Here is a 23890-nt window from a genome sequence, read left to right as displayed (position 1 = left end):
CACTACAAATAAAGTTTATTATACTAATACTACTACTACTAATAATAATAATAATTACCATCATCATCATCGTGATTATTATTTAGTCAATAAAATATCAGATAATAATGAAAAAAGCTCAGTATCAATTCTCAGGATCCCAAGGATGTTTGTTCTAAACACTAGTTTTGTCTAACCAGCAGTCCAAAATGTTGTATATTTTGCCCTATTGACCTCCAGTCCTCCATTGTGCACACTGACTCACTGTCACACTAAAATGTCTGCTGTGAAAAATGCTAATGGTCAACAGAACAGGTACAAGCCAGAGCAGGGTAAAGGCTGGAAACTCAGTAGTGACGGCTGGTGGGCAGGTGTGGAGCAACAGGGAGAAGAGGGGTCACCATGACAACCTCCATGAATTTTTTTTTTTTTTTTTTGTACAAGCAGAATATTATTTTTGTAGTTTCCAGCATTGAAAAAAACACAGCTTCAACCTGTTGCTCAGGTAAAAAAATAATTCGAAAAAGTAGGTTGTAATTTTGTATGCTATGTATTTCTAAATTATCTATATTTCTCCTGTAAAATTCTGTATCCACTAGGAGTAAATATTTTAATTTCTTATGATAATGTACTTTATTTGTAAACTTTTCATTAATAATGAACTATAAGTGACATGACAGCTAACTGTAAATACGGAAATCTGACATCATCAGGCACCACCGTGATGAAGGTAAGATAGCTGAAAATGTTTGTTTAATAATGCATGGTGAACTAGAGAAGGACTGTGCAACATGTTTCCATTTTGGGTGCCAGAACTACTAAAAAACTTTCCCTTACTGTTGTAGAGCAATGCTGGTAGTGCACCTCAACCCATCCCTCTCATATGTGGACATCGCCCTCTGGTGTCAAACAGAGGTTAAGACAATCTCGTGCCTGTCTGAGGGACGATAACTCACTGCATTGCAGCACTGGGACACTGGCATGTGGTTTGACTGGCATAAATATCACTTTACTTTGGGTAAAACTTGTGAGAAGTATATTCTTATCTGCATATCATGTAAGCACAAAGCTTGAATCAGTGAGTGTTAATAAAACTACGTTAGCTTCATCTAATGCATAATGTGCTGTCCAGATGCTCGGCTAAACATAGTAAAGAAAACTGTGTCATCCCCTGCATTGCAGGTAGTGTGTCTCAGTGGAGTATCAAAATAAAACACAATAACCTCAGGGCCTCATTTGATTACTAATGGACCACTGAGCCCGAGCTATAGATTACATTGAGTTTTGTCAGTAATGTTTTGCCTCATTGACTTAAAAGTTGTGACTATTTTTTACTAACTGACACAGATTATGGTAATGGAACCACATGACTCCTTGTGTGGAAACTAGAGTCTCTGGAATTGCTACAGTAAGTGCACTGAGAGCCTGCTGCTGTCAAAAGTATGTGGACACTTATTGGTTATTAAAGTTGGCCGAGTGTTTTGTTAAGAGTACTTTGTGGGAAATGCACAACAGAGAATCCGATACAGCTGATCTATCAACAAATGAGGCAGCAGTGAGTGCAGTGCATCCCAGGCACGGCAAGACATGACTCGCTGAGCTCTCATGTGCTTGTGTCCTATTGCCTGTGACCTCCCTGTTAAAAGGTCATCCTAATGAGACTGCTCCTCGTGTGCCCTTCAAGTGCCACGCTGGAGTGCAGGAAACAATGCTGTGTTACAAATGCTATTTTGAATGGTGTCACAGTGTAAAACTGGCGGTGTTGAATTATTGCCGGCCCTTTGATGCTGTTTATATCCCTGCCGTCTTGTCAACACATATAATCATACTGCAGATTCCTGATCCAGGGTCTGATATTGCCAATAACGCTGCCCAAAAGCAATGTCTCATCATGATGACTCAGCACACAGGAATTCATAAAAGCCTTGATGTTTTTTTCATGTGTCGTGTGCGCTACTCTTGCAGTACCCTTGTGCAGCAAATGTCTCACTGTTCTGCTTCCTGCCTAGCAGTTCCCAAACTATGGTTAAGGGGTCCCAAGATAAATCTGAAGACGATTAGAAGAGTAGTCTACCAATTAAGCATTTCACTCCTGTAACAATGTCGGATCACAATTGACAGGTTTTCTTTTTTAAAAAAAAGGCTTAAAATCATTGCAGTGGAACTATTGATATTTTCTTTTTTATTCCTCACATTCTTCTTCCTTGTCAAAACCTGGCGACTACATTACCCACAGTGCAATGCAGCCACAAGACAGGCTTCAGGCAGAGTTGTGGAGCGGGCTGCAGAGGTCTGGTAAGCTTCTTTTCACTTCTTTCTAACTCCACACCAAAATAATTTTTTTTTCCATTTTCAATCTTGTAGTCTGCAGGGTCATCCAATACCGACTCAAGTGACATCACTTGAGGCAATTCATCAGCTTTAGGGCAGCTCCCTCTGGAGCCATAAAAGGCTTTATGCATCATTTGTCACGTTTTATTAGAATATTTACTGTAGTCATTCCTTTGCTTTAATAAAATCTTAAATAAAATCTAACCCATAAAATGCATATAGGCTCTTCAGGGATAAAACACGTGACACTCTAATGCAAATCAAGAGACCAACAATATGCAGTAATATTCCCCAAGACCTACAAACAGACTGTGATGTGTAAAATTCACCTTTTAAAGTGGCTAGTAACAAATAAGACAGAATGTACATACATACAAGTACATGTTTTTGAAATACTGGATAATTTCACCACTCAGATCGCAAAAACTATTGAAATGAGACCGATCCAAGAGGGAAATTCTTAATTTTGACGCTGAAGGTTTCCGTATGTCCAATCTGGCAATTAATAATACGGGAAGTGCCTGAAAAAACAAATAGATATGCATTTAAACCTAAATGTATTAATTCATTCTCACCAACTCTGTATTCATACAACCATCTCGATGAGACATTCCCATCTCTACCATCCATCCCATATGACCTGAACACTCAAAAACGAACTCCTCTAGCATCTTTTGAATATCTGCAAGACGTTAAACAACCACAGTTAATTGTGCAAAACTCTGATTCATATCTAAAATCACTTTTTGTGTTACTGTGGGTTGTGCCGTGTCTTCCATAACAGCACGTGTCAATCTAAGTTTGTGCAGTCACAAACCCACACTTCCTATAATCTCTGTGTGATTGTTCTTCTCCGGTCTCTCATCTCCCTTGCAATTAGCTTTGTGCTTAGCTTAGCTATGTGTACTCCAAAAAGAAAAAAAAAGTCAGTGAAAGCATGCACTAAGACGAGGTCTTAGAAAACAAACTCCGGAAGCCACTGATTGACAGATCTGTCTGCCCACTCTGGTTCCCTGGCTAAAGCCGTGGCTGCTGTGGTTGTGCTGTGGTTGCCACTGGTCCATGTCTAAAGACATCTGACGCAGGGCCATTTCTAGGTTACAATAACAACAGCACAGTGACACTGCAAACGCCGGATATCCGAAACACTTAGGAACTCATCAAGACATATTTAGTTTGAGGCTTGTAAATAACTGGTGCCCCCTACAGACCACTAATACAATTTGTCATTGACAGAGCATTTTGTCTTCACGAAGAGCTAAAAATACTTGCAGCTTGCAGCATAATAACAGAGTCGATGAGAAGCAAAATGGAACATATCACCTGTTTTTCTGTCTAACTCGTGCAAAACATGGTAATCTTTTGCATCTCACCTGAAATATCTCAACAGAAAAGAGCCAATCTATTTTTTCTTTGCTCTGCATGGAATGTAAATGACAACACTGCAGTCTCTGCCTGCGGAAGAACCATACAAGGACAACGGCGCTGGACTGAGAGAGCCCCACACAAACTACCACTCTGAGCTGCTGTACAGTACATAATGATGGCATTCACATCAGTGGTTATGGGGGAAAACTGCCTCCTGACCACTTCCAACTAACAAGCTCAAATTAAGAGCACTGATGACCTCACGGCTGCCAACTAGGCTAGTAAATCCAGCTGGATGTCTAATTCCAAAATAGTCTGGTAATACTGCCTGCTGGTGCCACGGGTAGACAGTTATGGGTTTGTTAAATATCTTGAAATACAACAGGTGTATTCCATTTAATATTGATTTGCCAAGTGAGTAAGTTATAGAAAGACTGGCTCGTATGACGCTTCACATTTCATATACGTACGCTATGATGTATGTAAACCAAATATTTATAATTCACACATGAACTTCAAGTACTTCCTGTGCTCACCAACAGTCAACTTAACATTTGTTCAAACTGTCTGCTGGATATGTTGTTTCTGATTGTATTTCATTGCCTTCTTGAAATTTATACTATGTTTAAGTAGTAAAGATTAATACCTTTATTGCAATTGTGTATTATACCTGTACCATACATAGTACTACTACAACAGCAACTACTACTACTAATAATAATAATAACCTTTATTCATAGGGTACTTCTCAATACCCAGTGCCTACACATACACACACACACACACACACACACACACCGATATTAAATCTGATCAAATTAGCAACTATCAAAGATCTCATTAATGTTCAATATGTTAACATTAGTGTTTTCTTAACATTTCAGGCATCAAATGTGAATAACTTGTGAGTATAAATGCATATGAACCAAACGTACAATATGTACTTCACTTATTTATAACATTTAGCATCGCATTCCTACATATTTTTAACTCAGGACAATTTTAAGCACATAACTTTTATTAGACTCATAAGTTGGGAGGATTTTTTCTACTTTTAGTTACGTGAAGTATTTGTGTACTCCATTCTGTTCTCCACCAGTGGTCACGTGCATTTGTTTGGGAACATATAGGTTATTATGTGAGTAGAGGCGGTGCAATTTTGACTCCTGCGACATAAATGTAAATCATTTCCTGTGCTGGGTTAAAAAGAGATATGTATGTGTGGAGAAGCGCCAGTGTCGTCTCATGATTATCTTAAGCGAAGAGAAGCTTCCTCAGGTGGTTAACAGGTCACCTACGTTACCACAGCTGCTGTACTATCGTCTGGGACAAAATATAAACATCTATTGTATATGTGTGATTGGAAGCGTGTTGTTGTGACCGCAGTGTTTGCATGACTGGATCTGATATTTTGGTCATGGCTGTAGGCAGCACTGGAGGAGTTTAGGAATGTGTGACCACAGGGCCCTTTGGCCCCACGGCTGCATGTCTTCCTCCCTTGTCTGGGTCCGAAGACACGGACCATCACACTCCTGAACGTCTCCTCCAGGTCCACTGTGTGACAAACCGCAGCCGACAACCACCCACTCACAAACTGAAAATGACAACCCTCGGGACAGCTGCTGCTCTCTTAGAAGAGCAGAAAAAAACTCAACGATTTTCCCTTTTACTGCACTTCAGAGGGTGCCGTGATTGCTTCCGCCCTGAGAGTGGGCGACTGTGCGGCTGAGGACATGTCATGTCCATGTCAATCAGCAGGTCAGAGTCTGTACCTCTGTGATCTGAGGCCCTGAAGCATCAGACTCCTGCTGCCATCTGCTGGACTGCTGACACTGCCATAGCCTGCAAATGGAGAAACAGAAATGTCAGTGCTTCCGTTTTCATTATATGATCAGTTTAAAATATCCATGATAAGATGATGGGTACAGTGTGATACACAGTCCACTGCTCTGTTCTGTAATAGAGCCACTGCAAATATCTATATCCGAATATTTATAGTTTGGATATTGTTTAAAATCTACAAAAAACTGCTCAGAAGGACATATTCAAGATTCAAAGTGTTTATTGTCATATGCACAGTAAGGAAACATGTTTCCCTGTACAATGACATTTTTTCATTGGTCTCCGCAATGAATGCCAAACAATTTAAGTGTAAAAAATATTTACATGTATATGATATGTATATTTAAGATATATTTTTGAGAGGCGCCAGTTGACATGCAGAAAGTACATCAATAATATACTTCACAATGTACTGTCTAGTTTGATTAATGAAAATGAATTATATCCTTTGAAAACATATTTTTAAGTAAATAGTGTTTATTTTGTTGGTCTGGGCCACCACACACCTACATGTTCACTCATGCAAACTTAGGTTTGGCAGGCTGCTACTGTCTGTGTGGGATAAGTAACTACTTTAGACTCTCTTTGGCATGCGCTGTCTCAAAATGTCCTTTTTTAACTGGCAAGAGGAAATATTTACTCAGAAGAACAGGAAGCACAGAGTGGCACAAAATGTGGCAGGTAGCATATGTTGTATTTGCCATTGATTTACTGAATACAATGCTGGATCCTCAGCAAACATGTTTAATGAGGATCCCTTAAAAGTTATTAAAGAACTGTAACCATGGTATTCAATGAGATCATACAGATGAAAAATAAAGTTGTGTGCTCTCTGCTGGACAAACTATATGATAAAAACACTGTTTCTAAATGACCTCAAACTTACAGTATATTTGGCATGGAATAGCAGCAATCTATTGTTACTTATTGGCCAACATTCCCTCCTGACTAATTAGTTGTCCAACAGAAAATTAATTGGCAAAAACTTTGATAATCAGCTAAACATTTATTTTCTGGTAAAAATGCCAAAATATGTGGGTTCCACTCAAATAATAATAAAGCGAATAACAAATAATAAAGTTGTACTTAATTCAAAACATTCCATGGTTGCAGTGTTTTGTTTCCAGGTGCATCATTTAGACGTGAACGTCACTTAAACACAAACACACTCTCAAGCGGCCAGAAAGACACAGATTTCTACGGATTTCATCGGAGTTTTACGGATTTCTTCGGATTTCTACCGACTTGTGCAGATTTCTACTTTGACCGGAGCATCCATCAGTACAGGAGACCTCAGCGGAGACTTTCCCCACTCGGACCTTCACCTCAGACCTTCTGTCGTTGACAACCAGACTTTTTCACGGAAGACGGAAGATTCAGACTTTTTAAACCCACGATGTTTTCTGTGGATTTGACACTTTCTGCGTAAACTGACTGTTTGACTGCAGTGACCATGTTTGAATTCATGTCGAAACATACAAATAAAAATTAGGTTTATTTATTTAGTGTTGTTTATGAGGCGCACTTTTAACATGAGGCCCAAACGCTACATGATGTAATGTAGTATTCATCATTGACTATGTTTCCTAACATTTGGGTTATTTTCCATTTACACAAAACTTAGTCCATTTTATGTCATTGTACCTTGATGAATACTGGTGGTGAGCAGCAGAGAGAACAACTGTGAAAACAGTCACATAGCTAATGTCAGATTTCATTTAATTAGTTTTCACAAACAGTTTCCTGAGTTTGGTGTTGTCGTGCAGTCATGAATGTTACAGTAAATATTTTGTACACTTGAGCTTTATGGCTGCTGACTGTGTGCTCGTGAGCCTGATGTTGAGTAAAGTGATGATAAGAGAATAACAGTGTCTTTATGCAGCATTTTACATGTCCATATGTAAGACACATGTAAGGCCCCCTGCAGTCACATCATTGTGAAACAATACATTTGACATTTTACCACTTTTTACTACATGTTGACTTTTAATGGAGTATTCCTTTACTGTGATGCTGATATTTCTACTTCAATATGTGATGCAGTGACTTTTCCAGAGAGTCATTATGGTTTAACAAGCCACGGTATGTTATTCTGATGTGGAGCAGAGGTCTGAGCTTGTGTTTGTGTTTACCTTCAGATGGACCAACGCTGGACGTGGACATCCGTCCTCATCCCTGTCCCCAACCGGCCCAGCAGCCCACGGCTCGTCCTCCGAAGGCCCCCGGCATCAGTATCCCGGAGTGGAACTCCACCTTGCACTGACACTCGCTCAGCTTTCCCTCCTTTACCCTTTACTGGTTCTCCTAGTTGCACTAAACGCTCTCCCCCTCTCTCTCACCAGACAGGTGAAGCTCAAATGATCCCGAAAAAGCTGCGCAGGCTGAGCTCCACCGCCCACCCCCAGGGACCCAGCGAGCCTTCAAAGGTGGTTCCTCCTAAAGCACCCAGTGGTCCCTCCAAGGTGGTCGCCCCCAAAGCAGCACCCAGTGGTCCCTCCAAGGTGGTCGCCCCCAAAGCAGCACCCAGTGGTCCCTCCAAGGTGGTCGCCCCCAGAGCAGCACCCAGTGGTCCCTCCAAGGTGGTCGCCCCCAAAGCAGCACCCAGTGGTCCCTCCAAGGTGGTCGTCCGCAGAGCAGCACCCAGAGGTTCTGTGCCGGTCCGCAGAGGCCCTGCAACAAAGTGGGACAAGACTATTAGGCAGCTGCAGAAAGACAGGTATGACTCTAGCAGCAGGTGGCAGAACAGGGCTGCTGAGCCTGCAGGTAAGGTAAGGAGGTGAGAGGAGAGGAGAGGAGAGGAGAGGAGAGGAGGTGGGAGGGTGATATGAAGTGTGAACCCTCTCATGGAAACGGTGAGTCTTCATTTCTTTAATGTTGTTAAGAATGAATGTTTATTCATGTCATTACATCTCCATACTCACCTTTATCCCACTAAAAGTCTAACTGGTTTTCCTCCTTGTTTGTTTTTTCAGAGAGACGAGAATAAAGGATTAAAGAGAAGAGATGTGAATAGAGGAGGAAATGAGACATTCAAAAGAAGAGAGGAGAGGAGGTGGAAGGGTGAAGTGTCAACATTTCATGTAAAAACTAAACAACACTAAATGAGTTAATAGCTCATTTAATGTTATTATCAGAACTCATTAAGAGACAAACCAAATCTACAACGATCAGTGATCAAACTCCCAAAAAGTGTTTACAATAAAAGGTCACAACAGGAGGAAATGTCTCCGTTTGGTTTCTGGTGAAGGTCCGGGTGGGAAAAGTCTCCTTTTCAGATGGATGCTCGAGTGAAAGCAGAAAGTAGAAAGATCCTTTTGGTTTGTATCTTCTGGACAATGATTTTTTTTGCCATGGACCATTTGTTCAAGGCCAAACTGAGTGTGACGATGAGGCTGTTGGGTCTTCTAATGTGTGCTACCTGTGGTTTGCTGTTTGGACCATATACAGTCGTTTTGTGTATGAACTGCAAAACTAGTGCACTCTCAACATTGGTGTAGAGTTTACTTTTGATTAATAGTATATCAGACAAATATCTTACAGCAGATGCATTCAGAGAAATGCTGTTTGGCTCTGCTGGAGTTTAATGGCTATGGGTGAACACAGAGAGGTTGTGCTGTCTGCTGCATCAAACAAGTTAATGACTTATCTGACATTCAAACGACCGTTCTGTGCTACACTTCCGTGTACACCAATATGAATATGCTGCCGTTGGAAGTGGCGTGCTGAGGGTGCTGCAGCATTCTGCTGGATTGTTGATGTCGTGAGTATTGTTTTATTTATTCATTTATTTTTAAACCCTCTCAATATCTCATCATTTCAATCATTCTCAGAGAACACCAAATCAAACGACGTTTCTGTTCTGATCAGCTATTTAATTGGCAATATTAAAATGTGTTTCAACTTTAGCAGAAATTAAAACTGGAATTGAGCATTGAAATTTAAAATGCTGTGCCCAAAGGCTCTAGTCTGCTGAATGAATATTTGGTGTCAAGACTGGATGAGATTCATGGGGGCAGGCTGTGAAAGTTGTTTTGAATTTAAGGTTTGTGGGTTGGTGGAGAAGGGGCTGCTCATTATGTTGCATGGACCAATATGACCATTTAGGCATGTAGGTTAGTAACATAAGCTAGAAACACACCTGCTCACTCCATGCTCCTACAAGAGAAGATGATCTTGTATGTTAAAATGATTGTTTAGCTTCCTGTTTAGTTGTAGGTTATAAAGTTATAATTGGCAAGATAAATTGACACTGGAGATCAGACGTCATTGTTATTGAATAAAATCACATGACATTTGTTGCATATTTGTTGTCAGTAATGTCAGCTCAAATCATCTTCCAATGCATATGAATATATGTGTCATTAGCTCATATTGGCAAATATATCAGAGACCTACTGTATTGGTTGGGCTCAAGTAGTGGTTTTATTTCAGTTTTATTTTATTGTAAGCTATTGATTTGTTTAATTAAAAAAATCAATCAATTAATTAATTTAAGGATGTATGTTTTACTGCCAATGCACAGTATTTTCTCACTCACATTCAACAAGAAAAAACTGCACTGGTGTAGGAAAAACATTTTCCATCCACCACTGATGTGGCTTGCATGCTGTGCCGTCCACATGAATAAACAGAGCAGGTATAGTGAAGGAAATAAAGAAAGTAAACCATGCTATAGTGTGGGATGCTTGTGTAACGTGGAAACAATCAACTTCCGGGTTCGTCAAATTAGTCATCGTGACGTCACGTCTCCTCGGTTCAGGCGGGCTGGTTGAAAGTACAGCAAACTCTGCGGTGTAACGAAAGTAACATTGATTAACGTGTAATTTAGCGGCAGTAGACACGTTTAACTCAGTGGATCTCACGCATGTTAGCTCTTGACACTACCGGTAGCTAAAGCTAGGTTAGCCCCTCCGGCGTGCAAACATTAGTTTCTTCAGCTCTCAGTGTTGGTGTGGCTAACAGCTAGCTAGCCGGACGCTAGATGTGGTAAATGTTAGCTAACTGAATAAAAAGCGTCATCAGCTCCTAACTTCACCAGCCATGGACCGACCGTCGAGGTTTGTAGACCACTTTTTAAACCCTCATTCTGGGCTCCCAGTTTGCCTGCTTGTTGTTATGTGTGTTGAATACTAACGTGTTGTTTACTGCTTGCATACAGGAAGACAAAGGCTGTGAATTACCGTGAAGCCAAGGACTTTGATGATGGTGAGAAGTTGATATTCTCTATTAACGCTACTTACACAGCTGTATTTCTGTAATCTGCTCTGCTATTTGTGTATGTGCACAACTGTGAGGGGAGATGTTGTCTAATTCAGAGAGACTGCTATTGCTGACATTAAGATTAGCATTAGAAATTAAAACAAATAAACTACAATGTTCTTGTTACCCTTGTTCATTATATGAAATGAAGTGAAGCGCATAATGTCAACTCATTAAAACACCTCCCAGCTGCTCAATGGTTACATGTAAGGTAAAGTAGATCTTGATGTATCCCAAGAGGAAATGTTGCGCAATAGTTGCAGTACAAAACTGGAAGATTGTAAATGCAAATCCAAAATATATACGCAATGCCAAAACATATAAAACAGGATTACAGTATTGTAAAAACATAGATGGACAGATAGCCTTAAGCCTTAAGCTTAGAATGAGCAACATCAGATCTGAAGCACAGGTATGTGTGTTTAATGATAAAGTCCATAATATTGCACCTAATGTTATGTTAGAGCCCATACATCAGAGATTTAATGATTTGGATGGTTGTAATCAACAGAGAGACAGTAAATCCAGAGAGATCCTGAATGAACAGCTAAAACTATTTTCCTCTATGCCTATCTTAACCTTTTATAGGGCACTCATTGAAATACTTAGAAATTCAAAATTTCAACCCTAGACCATTACTGGTGGTCATTACAAGACTTTTTTTCTTTTGTGAGTTTTAAAAAAAAAAAAAATGTTAATGTTATGGTGAAAATCAAGGTCAATGAAGTTACCATATATGGTTTCTTGCCGGTCTGTCATGTAGCCTGATTGTTGCTGATTGGCTTGGAGAAATCTCGTAGTTCTACTGCCTCATGGTGAGGCAAGGGGCGGCATGTGCCATTTACAAGTAGGAAGCATTTAAGAAAGTTCTCCTCACATAAGGACACACACATATTTTTATATTTAATCTGACACTTTTAATATTTTCCTTCTGGATTTTTCCATATTCAGTCTTACAGGCAAAACTCACATTTAAAATAAGCTGTCTTAATGTAAACATTATTTGTTTGAGCAATGTCATCCAGGTACCCAGTCAAACAAAAGTCTTCACATGAATCTGTAGTAATGGCTCCACTAGGCACAGGCAGCACATTGTTGCCACCTTGTGGGAGTTCAAACCTTTTTAAATGGTGCTAGTGTTTACAGCTCATTTGCTGGAAGCTTTCGATGCACACAAATTGCAAAGGTCACACGTATGTATACATTAACACACTCCGTCTTTTCTCACGACCGTTGTATCTCCATGTTCTGTCTCCATGTTGTGACAGATGAAGACTTTGCCTCCACGAAGGCTCCTCCCAGCAAAAAGGCCAGGGAGGATGTGAAATGGGAGCACAAGAAGTCATTGAGCAAGTCGTCCAGTCAAGAGTCCAACTCACAACCCACAGCCAGCCAAAAGAGCAGGTAGCTGGCAAGATAAAAGCACACAGTGAACAGTGTACACAACTAACTATACCTACTCAGAATGAGAGTGTTTGAGTGTTGTGCAATGGGTCAACAAAATCAGCATCCTCACCCTAATTCCCTAATCATATATTAGTCATGTGATCCCATTTCAAAGCGTAACACAATATCGGGAAAGACTGACTTAAGTAATTTAATCTGTCAGTTGTATTTTTTTAATCGTGCCTGAGGAGTAAAATAATGATTTAAAATCTTTAATACAACCTAACATTTTGTATATAATACAGCTTGAATCTCCTTAATGCTAATTCTGTTTTTCACAGAAAATCATTGGTTGAGAAGTTGCAGGAAAGAGATGTACAAGCAGCCATTACGCTGTCTTTGCTCAGTAATGCAGATGGGCCTGCCACTGGTAAAGGTACACTTTAGCATTCAAAATGTAAATAAGATTGTTGATTGTTAAAGACTTGTCACCTTAAATTCCCATTAAATTTCTTTAGGAGTTGTTCAAGTTCTGGTAGATGAGAACACAGATCCAACTTCTCTGCTCCTGTCCAACTGCAGTGTGGATAGTGCAACTTTGGGTAAATCATTTAACCTTTATTGTGCATTTGTTTGTCAGATACATTGCCCTGATTTTAATCTTGTTCAATAAGGATAGAAATGGTATGAAAGGTTTCTTTTGTTTTCTTTAGGCCTGGATGAAATCACATCAGAGAAGGAGGCACCTGCCCTCTCCAGACAGACAAAGGCGGTCACTAAAGCCACCGAGGAGCAGAGGAGGAAGCTCACAGATGAAGATGAAGACTATGAGCCCAAGCTGACACCTGGTTGTTACTTTGCCATCCCTCCTTAAATATTTCTGTTTAATTAATGTTTATTTTTGTCAGTGATATAGCAATAATACCTCTTCCAGATTCAGGAAGTGATGAAAATTTCAGCGAACCATCTGAGAGCGAGGATGAGGAATTCACAGTGAAGAAAGTCAGCAAAACAAAAAAGAAGGAGAAGGCAACCAAGAAGGAGAAGAGCAAACAGCCCCCCACCTTGAAAAAGGAAAAGCAACCATCAAAACCGTCCAAGCCCAAATCACAGACTGCAGGTGCGTCCTTGAAGTTCATCGGAGAAGGCTGAGCCTTTGGCAGTGATTGTAAGTTCATTTGGTCATTGTACATGTACTTTGTCTCACGGCAGCTTCCACTCCAGTGAGAAGTCCCCCAACAGCCAAACTTGCACCCAAAAAACCTGCTTCGTCCTCCACAGTTTCAACATCGAAACCTGCATTCTCTCCAAGCCCAGCAGGGGGCAGGGTGCCCAAGTGGAACCCACCAGGTGCAGTACAGCTGAACAACAGCAGGAAATATAAACCGTTAGAGGCACTCTCACTATATTTTAGAAATTGGACACTAATGCTATTATTATTTTTTTTTCTTTTCTTCTCAGGTCAAATTGGTAGAAGTCCCACTTCGTCCCAGAGTCCAGCAGTGAAGTCTCCAGGTCAGGGTCTGCGCCTGGGACTGTCCCGTCTTGTGCGAGTCAAACCCCTTCATCCCAGCGTTGCGAGTCACTGACTGAATGTCTGTGGATGCCAGTTACCCATTTAGCTTTATCACTTCCGGTAAGGATAGCGAGATATCTATGAGAAATGGCATATAGCTTAGAATGAACTCAGATCTGAAGCACAGGTATGTTTGTTCAATGATTATGTCCATAATATTGCACCTAATGTCACGTTAGAGCCCATAAATCAGAGATTTAATGATTTGGATGATTCACAGTACCCAGTTACTACTATTACAGTTGCCCGAATTATCCCAAATTAATAACTAATGTTATTTTCCTATATGCCTATCAACTTAAACACACACATCTATCAACTAAAATACATCTATTACCTCTTAGTTCTGTACTCCTCACAGCAAATGCCCTCACATAAGGACACGAGTGCTAGTGCATGTGTCAGTCCTTGTCATCCTTTTAGCTCCATGACTTATTTTTAAAAAAGATACATGTAAATATTCATTCTTATTGTCTCTTATTTGTGCTATTATACGTATAAAGTGATACTCAGGATGTGCGTTCTCACAGTGCTCAGCTACGGACACGTACACACCTACTTCTTGAGCTTTGGAACAGTGGTAGGGTGTGTTTTATTGACTCCAGTAACTGAAATAATTAATGCCATCGGTGCTGTAAATGTGTTTGTAGATTGCTTTCTTTCCTCACTGTAGGAGATCTTTTAACTGTTCTCTTTTCTCACTTTTTCTTATTGCGTGCAAACACTGTATATTATGTACATATAAAATAAAATCTAAGAAGTTTAATTTTGTATTTTTATGTCTACAGGAGGCATTACATCATTTTTTCTAATGGCCATGAGCTACTTATGAGACAAATGAGGCCATCTTAATAGAGAGGAAGAATGATAAATGGATGTGTATATCGAAAGTACAAGTACAACTTTGAATTTGGACTTGATTCTTTTCATGCCAGTTTTTTCTTGCTCCACAGAAATATTGTACTTTTATTAAAAAAACATGCATAGAGCTTCTAAAGAGTTTTGTTTTTAAACTACATAACAGTATAATAGAAGTGCAGCTGAAATGATTAATAATAATAATACATTTTATTTATAGGCGCCTTTCAAAGCACTGAAGAACACCGTACAACACACAGATAAAAACAAACAGTGAAAAAACAAGTTAAAATAGTTTAAAAAAAGGGGGGAGATCTGCAGAGTGATATTACAGTGAGTAGGCTTGTTTAAACAGGTGGGTTTTGAGGTGTGATTTAAAGATGGTCAATGTTTTGATGTTCCGGATGTCCGGTGGGAGGGAGATTAATTGATTAACAGAAAATTAAAACTGGCAACTATTTTGATAATCCTATCAGTCATTTTTTCACTCAAATACATGTCATGGTAAGTGCAGCAGGAGTAAAAGAGGGATTTGTAGGTCTACGTTAATCTCACTCCTTTAAGCAGTCTGATGAACACAGCCCCTGAAGCAACTGTACTTTATAGGAAAGGCTTGTGATCTCAGATATCAGCCCAGATCCTCTATTGTTAATCTTTTAATGGTTCATATCAGTGCACATCCTGAGGGACTGTGATTTTTACACCATATAATATTCTCAGGGGCCTTGGTGTCTTTTTCACATACACTGGAAACACAAAGCAGGAATATACCTGCCACAATCAGCGAGCAGGATCCCTCCCCCACCTTTCAAATGTAATGTTTAGCAAATTGCTTAAGAACACAATAATGCCCTTGTGTAGGGTTGATCAAATGGAAGGAGTGTCTGGGTAATATTTGCTCAAGTATGAATAGAGTTAATAATAGCAGGAATGTACAGGAATTGTTCCTCCCCTATACACGTTCTACAGTGTGAAGGGGTCAGAACTTAATTTTGCACTGACAATGACAATCAATGTGGTTGGAAATTAAAAGGAAAAAACTAATATGGGACATCTGTGCATTTAGGATGATACAAAATGAATATAGTACTGAGGATTATATGTTATCTGTCCAGATTTTGACGGTTTGTTTAATGTGACATTCCACTGAAATAGAACATTTCAATTTTGCTTTCTCTTGCCTTTTTACTGGGAATTACAGAATCCAGGTTCAGTAAGATAAACAAACAAAACAATTAATTTAGCTGAATATAAACTTTAGACATTTAGCGTTTTTCTTTCCTTTCTTCTGCTTTACCGTGTACCTTTCATCTGAAAATGTGCACATAAATATGCCATTTGAAAGTACACATACATTTCTTCTATATTTACATTTGAATTTCTATATATAAATGTATAAAATATATATACAGAAATAAAACCTGACTAAATAACTTACTGACCAAATATTCAGATTTTGTATATGCTTCCTGACATTGTGTGACAGGGAGTTGAATACATAATAGAGTAGGATACAGGGGGAACATGATATGGATTAGATGAACCCTGTAAGATGCTCTTTTATTGTGACCAACAATCAAGTTCTCAGGATGAACAAACTTAAAAAAAATAGACTTGTTTGCAGAGAGACTGAACAATACTGTGTTAATAGCAGCAGAAGTGTCATACCTGTCAGTCCCATCTTTGTTACCTGCAGAGCACTGCTGGCTTTCTGTCCTCCCGGGTAATTACAGCTAATGGCACACACCTTGCAGCTAATGGCACACACCTTGCACACCAGGTGTGATACAGTGAAGAGGCAGCAGAGTGAAAACCAGAGCTGAAAACCACGTTTCTACCAAATCTGGTGTGAGCTTCAGGATATTAGATAACATAGCTATAGTGTGTCAATGTGTGTGGTTGAATTTGTGTAAGTGTGTGTGTGTGTGTTTGTGTGTGTAGGGGGTGGAGAGAAAGAGTAAGAGAGCACCTGAAATTAAAGGCACGAGAATGCCTCCCTCTCCTTTTTCTTTCAATGCGAGGTCAAACAAAGTACAAGACATGCACAGAAGAACCAGGATGAGGTCTGGCTGGATTAAAGGATCACTTCTGTTTTTCTCCGTGGCTGTGGCCCTGTTATACCTCGGCTCCATTAAGAGGGAGGTCAACACCCATTCGGAGAGACTCCAGAGAGCCCACCACAATGACTCCATCAGGGGTCAGGGAATGCTCCAGAGGATGGAAAAGATGGAAGCTGACATCAGTAGGCTGCGTGAGTAAAACTATAAAATTAGGTTTCAGCAAAACAAACTTGATTTTAATATACTTACAACACAGTGAGCATTTATTTTGTATTTATGCAGGTCAAAAGATATGTTGAGTAAATCTGGGATGAAATAGATTGAAACAGTTTAAACATATAATTGAGCTGCTTCACACTCATTCTCCAATTAAAATGCTGTTTGTATTAATGCATGTGCATTATGTCTGTAAAATGTCAAAAATGTGGAAAAGGACCAATATGATTTGCCAAAGCCCAAGGTGACATCATCAAATTTCTTGTTTTATGCAACCAACAGTACAGCCCCCCCCCCCCCCCCCCCCCCCCCCCCCCCCCCAAAAAAAAACAACAAAAAAAGCATTCAGTTTACTATCAGATATGTCAAAGTAAAGTGGCAAATCCTAAGAATTTTTGGCATTGCTTGAAAAATTGACTGAAAAGGTTTATCATTCAAAACAGATGGCAATTAATTTTTAGTCCAACTAAGAGCATTCACTGGTTTAAGTTAACGATTTTTCACATTGATCGTTGATTGTTTTGGGTTGGTTAAACACTGAGCTGTATGTACTAGTTGTCACACCAGTGCAAACACAAACTGACATTTAAGTGGTAATTTCGTAACCACCCATGTGTGTTGGTGTGACAAATAAAGGTCCTTGGTCCTTAATCCTTATTGAAATAAGGCATGCTGTGTTTTTAGTGAGAGTTAACTGTTTGTTCAGCTATCTGTCACTCACACACATAAAACAAACACCCAGCAGCTCTCTTTGGTCCACAGTCGGTCTGATGAACAATAGCGAAAAGAGGGAAGTGGTGCCACAGAAGAACCCAGAGGTGAAGAAGGAGAGGAAGGTGGTGAGGAAGCTGTACCCGAACTCTGCTCTGTTCAGCAAGTGGGGTGATGAGCTGTCCGAGGAGGAACAGAGGGAGTCTGAGAAGTTGTTTCAGAGGTACGGCTACAACGCCTTCCTCAGTGACCGGCTGCCCCTCAACAGAGAGATCCCCGACACCAGGCCGGCCAGGTGATAAAGCACCAAACCTCGTTCACACACAGGTGTTTAGTTTGAGACTCCGGTTAAATTTGACCACTTTCTTTGATGGTTTGAGAAATTCTTTCAAAATTCATATTCCTTTTGCGTGAAGAGTTTGCTCTAAACAAAGCTTTTTTTATTTGTTTCATGATTTTTAGGTCAGATATTGTCATAACTTGTTAACATAAACTAATATGACTTCCCATTTTTAGGCTGAATAAAATGTGAGGTCAGTACCAGACATATAGACAAATTTCTATACAAAGGGTTTTAATCTGCATACCTTGATTTAATATCTTGAATTATCAATGTATTTGTTTTGTGACCATAATTGACAGAAAAAGTTAATTGATAATCAGATTGTTGCCATTTTTAAGCAAAAATTGTCAAATTTAACTGGGTCTAACTTTTCAAATGTGAACTATTGCTGGTTTTCTCTCTTTTAATTATAGTGAACTAAATATCTCTGGATTTTGGGCTGTAAGCTGGACAAAACAAGTAATAAAACTAAATAAACTTCAAATCCTCCAAGCAGACATAAAAGCTGCCCCTTTTTTTTTCCCCCTCAGGTGTGCTGAGAGAAAGTATCCTGAGGATCTGCCCTCCATCAGTGTTGTGTTAATCTACCTGAATGAGGCGCTTTCTATCATCAAGAGGGCCATCCGCAGCATCATAGACAAGACGCCAGCTCGGCTGCTGAAAGAAATCATACTGGTGGACGATCACAGCAGTAACGGTGGGTCTGCGTGCTGCGACAAAGTCCTGTTTGTGGTTCTAGTTTTGATATCTACTATGGCAGATCACTCTGAGATACACAAAGTGCTAGTTGGACTTTTAAACCCCAGTGATGCAAAGCGCTTCAGATATTTGCATCCTAATTTTCTTCCTCCAACCTGGTACAATGGTGGAATCTCAATGGTGGCTTTTGTATCTTAAACATTTGACTGTACTTTATTCTCAATAGTGCACAGATCCTCCTGTAAACAAGCTTCTTTAGAGACACTTTCTGATGAAGAATGTCTGGAAAGAGAGGCTCCTAATGAGTTATTTTAAAGGCCCAGTACACCCTGTATTCTGACTGATAAACTTCTGCAGGGAAGCTTTAAGAGTGGAGCTATGCTGGGGAGGACGAGAGAGCCAGGGCACAAACATTTCGCTGTATTTGTGCACAGAAATCTCACAGGTTAATATCTCAAAACCAAGATGACACCTAGACATGACTTGATGTCACTAGGGTTAAGTGTAACTTTGATATTCTAGGTGAACCAGCCCTTTTAAAGATGATGGTTGGTTGAGTGACTGAATATTCATGACAACTTTCTGCAGAGGATTTAATGGAGAAACTGGACGACTTTATCACCGCCATCCACGAGGAGCATCCAGGGCTGGTGAAGAAAGTCAGACACTCCGAGCAGCTCGGCCTCACCCAGGCCAGACTGTCCGGATGGAAGGCTGCTGTAGGGGACGTGGTGGCCATCTTGGATGCTCACATAGAGGTTCATGTGCAATGGTTGGTTTAAACGCTGAGTGATGCGAGCTGCCACAGTTTAGTGTTGCTGTTCTACCGTTTTTTATTTCAAAGTATCACTCAGTTAAACTGTCACTGTGTGTTTTTAGGGCAGAGCCGTTGTTGGCTCGCCTTAAAGAGGACCGCACCGTGATACTGACACCAGTGTTCGACAAAGTCAATTTTGATGACTTGACACTGATTCCCTACATTCCTGCGGCAGATGCCTTTGACTGGGCTCTGTGGTGCATGTACGAGTCCTTCAGACCTGAGTGGTACGCTTTAAAGGACGAGTCACAACCTGGCAAGTAAGTTTCAGTTTAAAGAGTCAGTTCACCCAAAAAACACTCACAGGAACACTTAATATAACTGAATTAAGAAACACTCTTCAATCTCATCTACAACTATTACTAAACTGGATACTGGAGAACAGACTTGTTTTGAATTTTGAGAAAGTGTTTTGTTTGACCATGTTAATCAGCTGTGAATATCACTCAAAGGCTTAGACACTGAACAGTTTCAAGAGGCAAATTTTCTTGGTGTTACACTAGATGGGCAGCTGTTGTGGGAGAAACGTATTGAAAATATTTTTAAAAAATGGATAGGGGAGTATCATGCATTAGAGGATGCTCTAGACTGCCAGTGACCTTGATTGCTGCTCAGGGTCTGTTTGCAGCCAAACAAGATTTGTCCAAACTCCAAATAGATGAAATTGAAGCTGCCCATCCGTCAGGTGTAGCGTGGAACAAAGAGAGAAGGCATGCCAATCTCTCGTGGCTCCGAGTGGAGGACAGGTCGGCTGGTAAACAACCACATTGTCTGGACAAGTCGCTCTAGTCACAATATCCTGGAAACAAAAAACACAAAACTGATGCAGTGTGCAGACGTGCTGCACAGAGCCATTACAGTGTGGAACAAGTTACCAACTATGATCACTGAAGCAACCGGTAAGGCAAGTTTTAAAAGACTGCTAAAATAAACTCTAACAATAACCCCAAGCAAAGTTATTCAACCTGAATGAACCTGGTTTAAATGTTTGTAGTATGTGTGGATCCCAGGAAGAGTAGCTGCTACCTTTGTGGCAGCTAATGGGGATTCACATCAATAAAGAACATGACATTTTAGGAAAGGTGGTTTATCATTTTCTTGAGGTAAATAGAGAACATCAATCTTCATCTAACATCAAATTATTTCCCTATTTTCTTTATTTTTATTTTTTTTTCAGCCTATAACCTTCCCTAACAGGTAGTATGGAATTTACAGATGCAGGATCACTATTCTCAACATTTGTACAATGCAGTGTAATGTATTGCCAAAGGATAATTAAGAGACAGAGAGGGAGACAGATTTTGCAAGTCAAAGGTCTGGTACAATGTGTAAAAAAAAAAAAAAAGGGGTACCATAATTTCTATACACAGTGGTAAACATTGTCATTAAATACAGCAGCCTTTTTCCTTATCAGTAGAATATGCAAAAAGGCATATAAACGGCATACAAGGCCTCAATCTACCTCCATCCGTCTTATTTAATCAGCGTTCCCTTTTTGACAATTTTAGAACTATATTTGACTAATTAGGTTACATCGAGCGAAGGTTTCCAGTCCATTTAAGCTTTTCTCAGAGTGACCTGTCTCTGTGAGTTTCAGAACCTCTTTCCCTCTTATTCTGAAAGTCACACTGGTACATGGCTACTATATTTATCAGGATGCAAAGTTGGTGTTTTCATTTATGTGTTTGTTTTTTATCTCAGGAGCCCATCCATCATGGGAATTGTTGTGGCTGATCGCAAGTTCTTTGGAGAGATCGGGAGCCTTGACGGTGGCATGAAAATATATGGTGGCGAAAACGTGGAGCTCGGCATCCGGGTAAGATTTTCAGGATGCTTCAAAGTGACTGAAACAATGTAATTAAAGTCCATAAAGAACTGAATCAAGTTTGCTGTCTTCTGACTTTTCATGTAGCATCAGCGGGCCCAAATTTTAATTTGTCCACTACTTTGTTTTATGACCAAACACCTGTAAAATGAATCGCATTCCCATCAGCTTCAGTTATAATTTGTGTACTTCATTGGTAATTGATCATGGACGTTTACCTGCCCTTTGTCTGATGCATTCTGGGATGTGTTAAAGAGAAGTAATGGAAAGTCTTTATATTTGAGGATTAGAGTGCAGTGTATATGCGATTCATTTACCACTTGCAATTAGCTTATTTCTAGCCAATATATTTTTAATTATTTGACCTTTGTGTTCTGGCAGGTGTGGCTATGTGGAGGAAGCATTGAAATTATACCTTGCTCTAAAATTGCTCACATTGAACGGGCCACCAAGCCTTACCTCCCAGACTTGAGCGTAATGGTGAAGCGTAATGCACTGAGGGTGGCAGAGGTATGGATGGATGAATATAAATACAATGTTAACGTTGCCTGGAACCTCCCCATAAAGGTAAGGGATGACGCCGCATATCTTTAATTACAACTCAAACCAAACATGCCAATTAGGCTTTATAATGGTCATGTAGAGGACATGACTATCAGTGCAAACACTGTAGTTCCTCTTACTAATCCCTAGTTCCTTTTTTATGGCCTTTTTATTGGGATGTTTTCCACAGAATCATGGCATAGACATTGGGGACGTGTCTGAGAGAAAAAAGTTGCGAGAGAAGCTGAAATGCAAGCCATTTAAATGGTATCTGGATAATGTTTACCCCATGCTGGACCCTCTGGACGACCTGCTAGGTTATGGAGGGGTGAGTAACAACGATCAGGTGTGATCACATCTGAAGTCTGGATCTGCAGGTGTCACAGGCATCTTTCAGAAGGCTAAATTTAAATTTTTTTCACTATTAAATTGTTTTTCTTTGGAGACTCAATCATCCAAGTCACATGATATCTAATGGTTAGATAATGGACTGAGATAACATGTAAGAAAACCTGTTTTTATTCGGGGAAAGTTCTCTGAGAATAAATGCTCTATTGCAGGAACTCCCTGCTCACATTTCCAAGTTGAAAACCACTGATATAGTATCAGACCAGCAATCTAACACAGTGAAAGCATGGGTGAAGAGGGAAAATGTAGATACCTATATTTATTCTTCCTCTTCACCCATGCTTTCATTAGCTCCAGTCCCTTATAACACTGAATAGGATGAGCAGTAAACTATGCATGGATAAATGGAAATTTGTAGAAATTATAACATAATCATTCACAATTACAATAATACAAAAACTACAATAATAAAAAAAAAAAAAAGGGCTTTAAGTGCGTTCTGGGCTGGATCAACCAGATGTATGTTTTGCTATTGTTTTGCTATTGTTATTCCAAATTTTACTCTCTTGGCAGCTGACAAATGACCTGAAACCAGATCTATGTGTAGACCAAGGTCCGATGCCAGGGAACACACCCATCGCATATGCCTGCCACTACTTTGCACCTCAGGTGTGTTCAGATTCACTGCATACATGCAGAGATCAAAATCTAGTGTCACTGATTATTTATTTTTTTGTATTTCTTTTTTTTGCGGATAATTGTTCTTTGTGTAGCACTGTTATTATCGCACCAATGGACAACTCTACATCGGCGGAATCAAATCTCACAAATACAACAGCAACCGCTGTCTAGTGGACCCTGGTGTTGGAGTCTATCCGGGACTGTATGAGTGCAAACTGGCCCAGCAGAAGAAGTTCCACATGCTGTGGGATTTTAAACAGGTAAATATTGGAGCTTTAGAGAATAAATCCAGAAAAAGTGTTTGGAGAAAAACAAATGTGTTTTATTGCTGTGTTCTTTTTGTTTTGTTTTTTTATTCCCAGAAAGGACCGATCCAGAACAGAGAAACAAAGAGATGTCTGGAAATTGCAATGGATGACAATGGCTATTACAAACTTGTTGTTCAGCAGTGCAGTGGTCAGAGCTGGAAGATACAAAATCTCATCAAAGACAACTGAAAGAAGGGCGGGAAAGGCCCAGAAGACAAGATGACGTGTGTGCCACTATTGCACAAAAATGGCATATCTGAAGAAGAAGATCCAGAGTGACTGCATGTCTTTGGGGTTAGTTTACATGTTGCACTGGAGGACTGTACACGAGCAAAGTTGCAATCTGGATCACTGTGATCATTTTTATTTAATTCTTGTTTTTGCATCATACATTTGTGACAAATGTAACGTTGTGCAACAATATGAACTACCATTGAATGGATTTTTTTTTTTTTTTTTTTCTTGGGTTTTGATTACAAAAATGTACTCTCTTTTTTTGGGTGAAATTCCTTTTCCATGATGACAAAAGATATACTAAATACTGAATGACTTGTAGTTTATTGTTGAATTTCTTTATAGTTTTTCCAGGAAAGAGAATGTAGTTCAGAAACTCTTAGCATATCTACAATACCTACCTTCCTATGTCAGACCAGAACATCCTCCCAAAAGACCAGTGAGTGTTGAGCTATTTTCAGCATGTCCTTTTATACAGTAGTTTCAATGAAGCATGTTGTATTGAA

General features: G+C 39.8%; 2 protein-coding genes across 3 annotated transcripts; both read left to right on the top strand.

Moving 5' to 3' along the window:
* The first annotated feature begins 10389 nt into the window (after nt 1-10389).
* On the top strand, nt 10390-14473 carry rad51ap1 (RAD51 associated protein 1). 2 transcript variants are annotated; one of them, XM_070853468.1, is made up of 9 exons: nt 10390-10577; nt 10679-10725; nt 12048-12183; nt 12507-12595; nt 12687-12767; nt 12879-13013; nt 13100-13285; nt 13378-13515; nt 13627-14473. In XM_070853468.1, the coding sequence occupies exons 1-9, from the start codon at nt 10561-10563 to the stop codon at nt 13752-13754; spliced, it is 957 nt and encodes a 318-aa protein (XP_070709569.1). In that variant the 5' UTR covers nt 10390-10560; the 3' UTR covers nt 13755-14473. The 2 variants fall into 2 exon arrangements, with proteins under 2 accessions (XP_070709569.1, XP_070709568.1); XM_070853467.1 differs by having other exon boundaries at nt 12507-12601; nt 12684-12767.
* A 2152-nt stretch (nt 14474-16625) lies between these two features.
* LOC139221558 (probable polypeptide N-acetylgalactosaminyltransferase 8) lies at nt 16626-23604 on the top strand. The gene is made up of 11 exons (XM_070853465.1): nt 16626-16850; nt 17638-17881; nt 18460-18626; nt 19217-19400; nt 19508-19705; nt 21147-21261; nt 21652-21837; nt 22004-22141; nt 22735-22830; nt 22935-23102; nt 23205-23604. Exons 1-11 carry the CDS (start codon nt 16640-16642, stop codon nt 23337-23339), a joined length of 1842 nt encoding a protein of 613 aa, XP_070709566.1. The 5' UTR covers nt 16626-16639; the 3' UTR covers nt 23340-23604.
* Nucleotides 23605-23890: the final 286 nt, after the last annotated feature.

Source organism: Pempheris klunzingeri, chromosome 22 (genome assembly GCF_042242105.1).
Source record: "Pempheris klunzingeri isolate RE-2024b chromosome 22, fPemKlu1.hap1, whole genome shotgun sequence".
In the NCBI taxonomy this organism is placed as follows: Eukaryota; Metazoa; Chordata; class Actinopteri; order Acropomatiformes; family Pempheridae; genus Pempheris; species Pempheris klunzingeri.
Note: the sequence above shows the minus strand (reverse complement) of the source record. Positions and strands in the feature narration are given on the sequence as shown.

What these genes read in the sequence shown, in the direction of transcription:
- rad51ap1 (XM_070853467.1), top strand. An exon ending in TGGGCCTGCCACTGGTAAAG is followed by an intron (nt 12,602 to 12,683) that starts GTACACTTTAGC and finishes AAATTTCTTTAG; the next exon opens with GAGTTGTTCAAGTTCTGGTA. An exon ending in TGTGGATAGTGCAACTTTGG is followed by an intron (nt 12,768 to 12,878) that starts GTAAATCATTTA and finishes TGTTTTCTTTAG; the next exon opens with GCCTGGATGAAATCACATCA.
- LOC139221558 (XM_070853465.1), top strand. Translation starts at nt 16,640, where the DNA reads ATGCACAGAAGAACCAGGATGAGGTCTGGCTGGATTAAAGGATCACTT. An exon ending in GGACGATCACAGCAGTAACG is followed by an intron (nt 18,627 to 19,216) that starts GTGGGTCTGCGT and finishes AACTTTCTGCAG; the next exon opens with AGGATTTAATGGAGAAACTG. An exon ending in TGCTGTGGGATTTTAAACAG is followed by an intron (nt 23,103 to 23,204) that starts GTAAATATTGGA and finishes TTTTATTCCCAG; the next exon opens with AAAGGACCGATCCAGAACAG.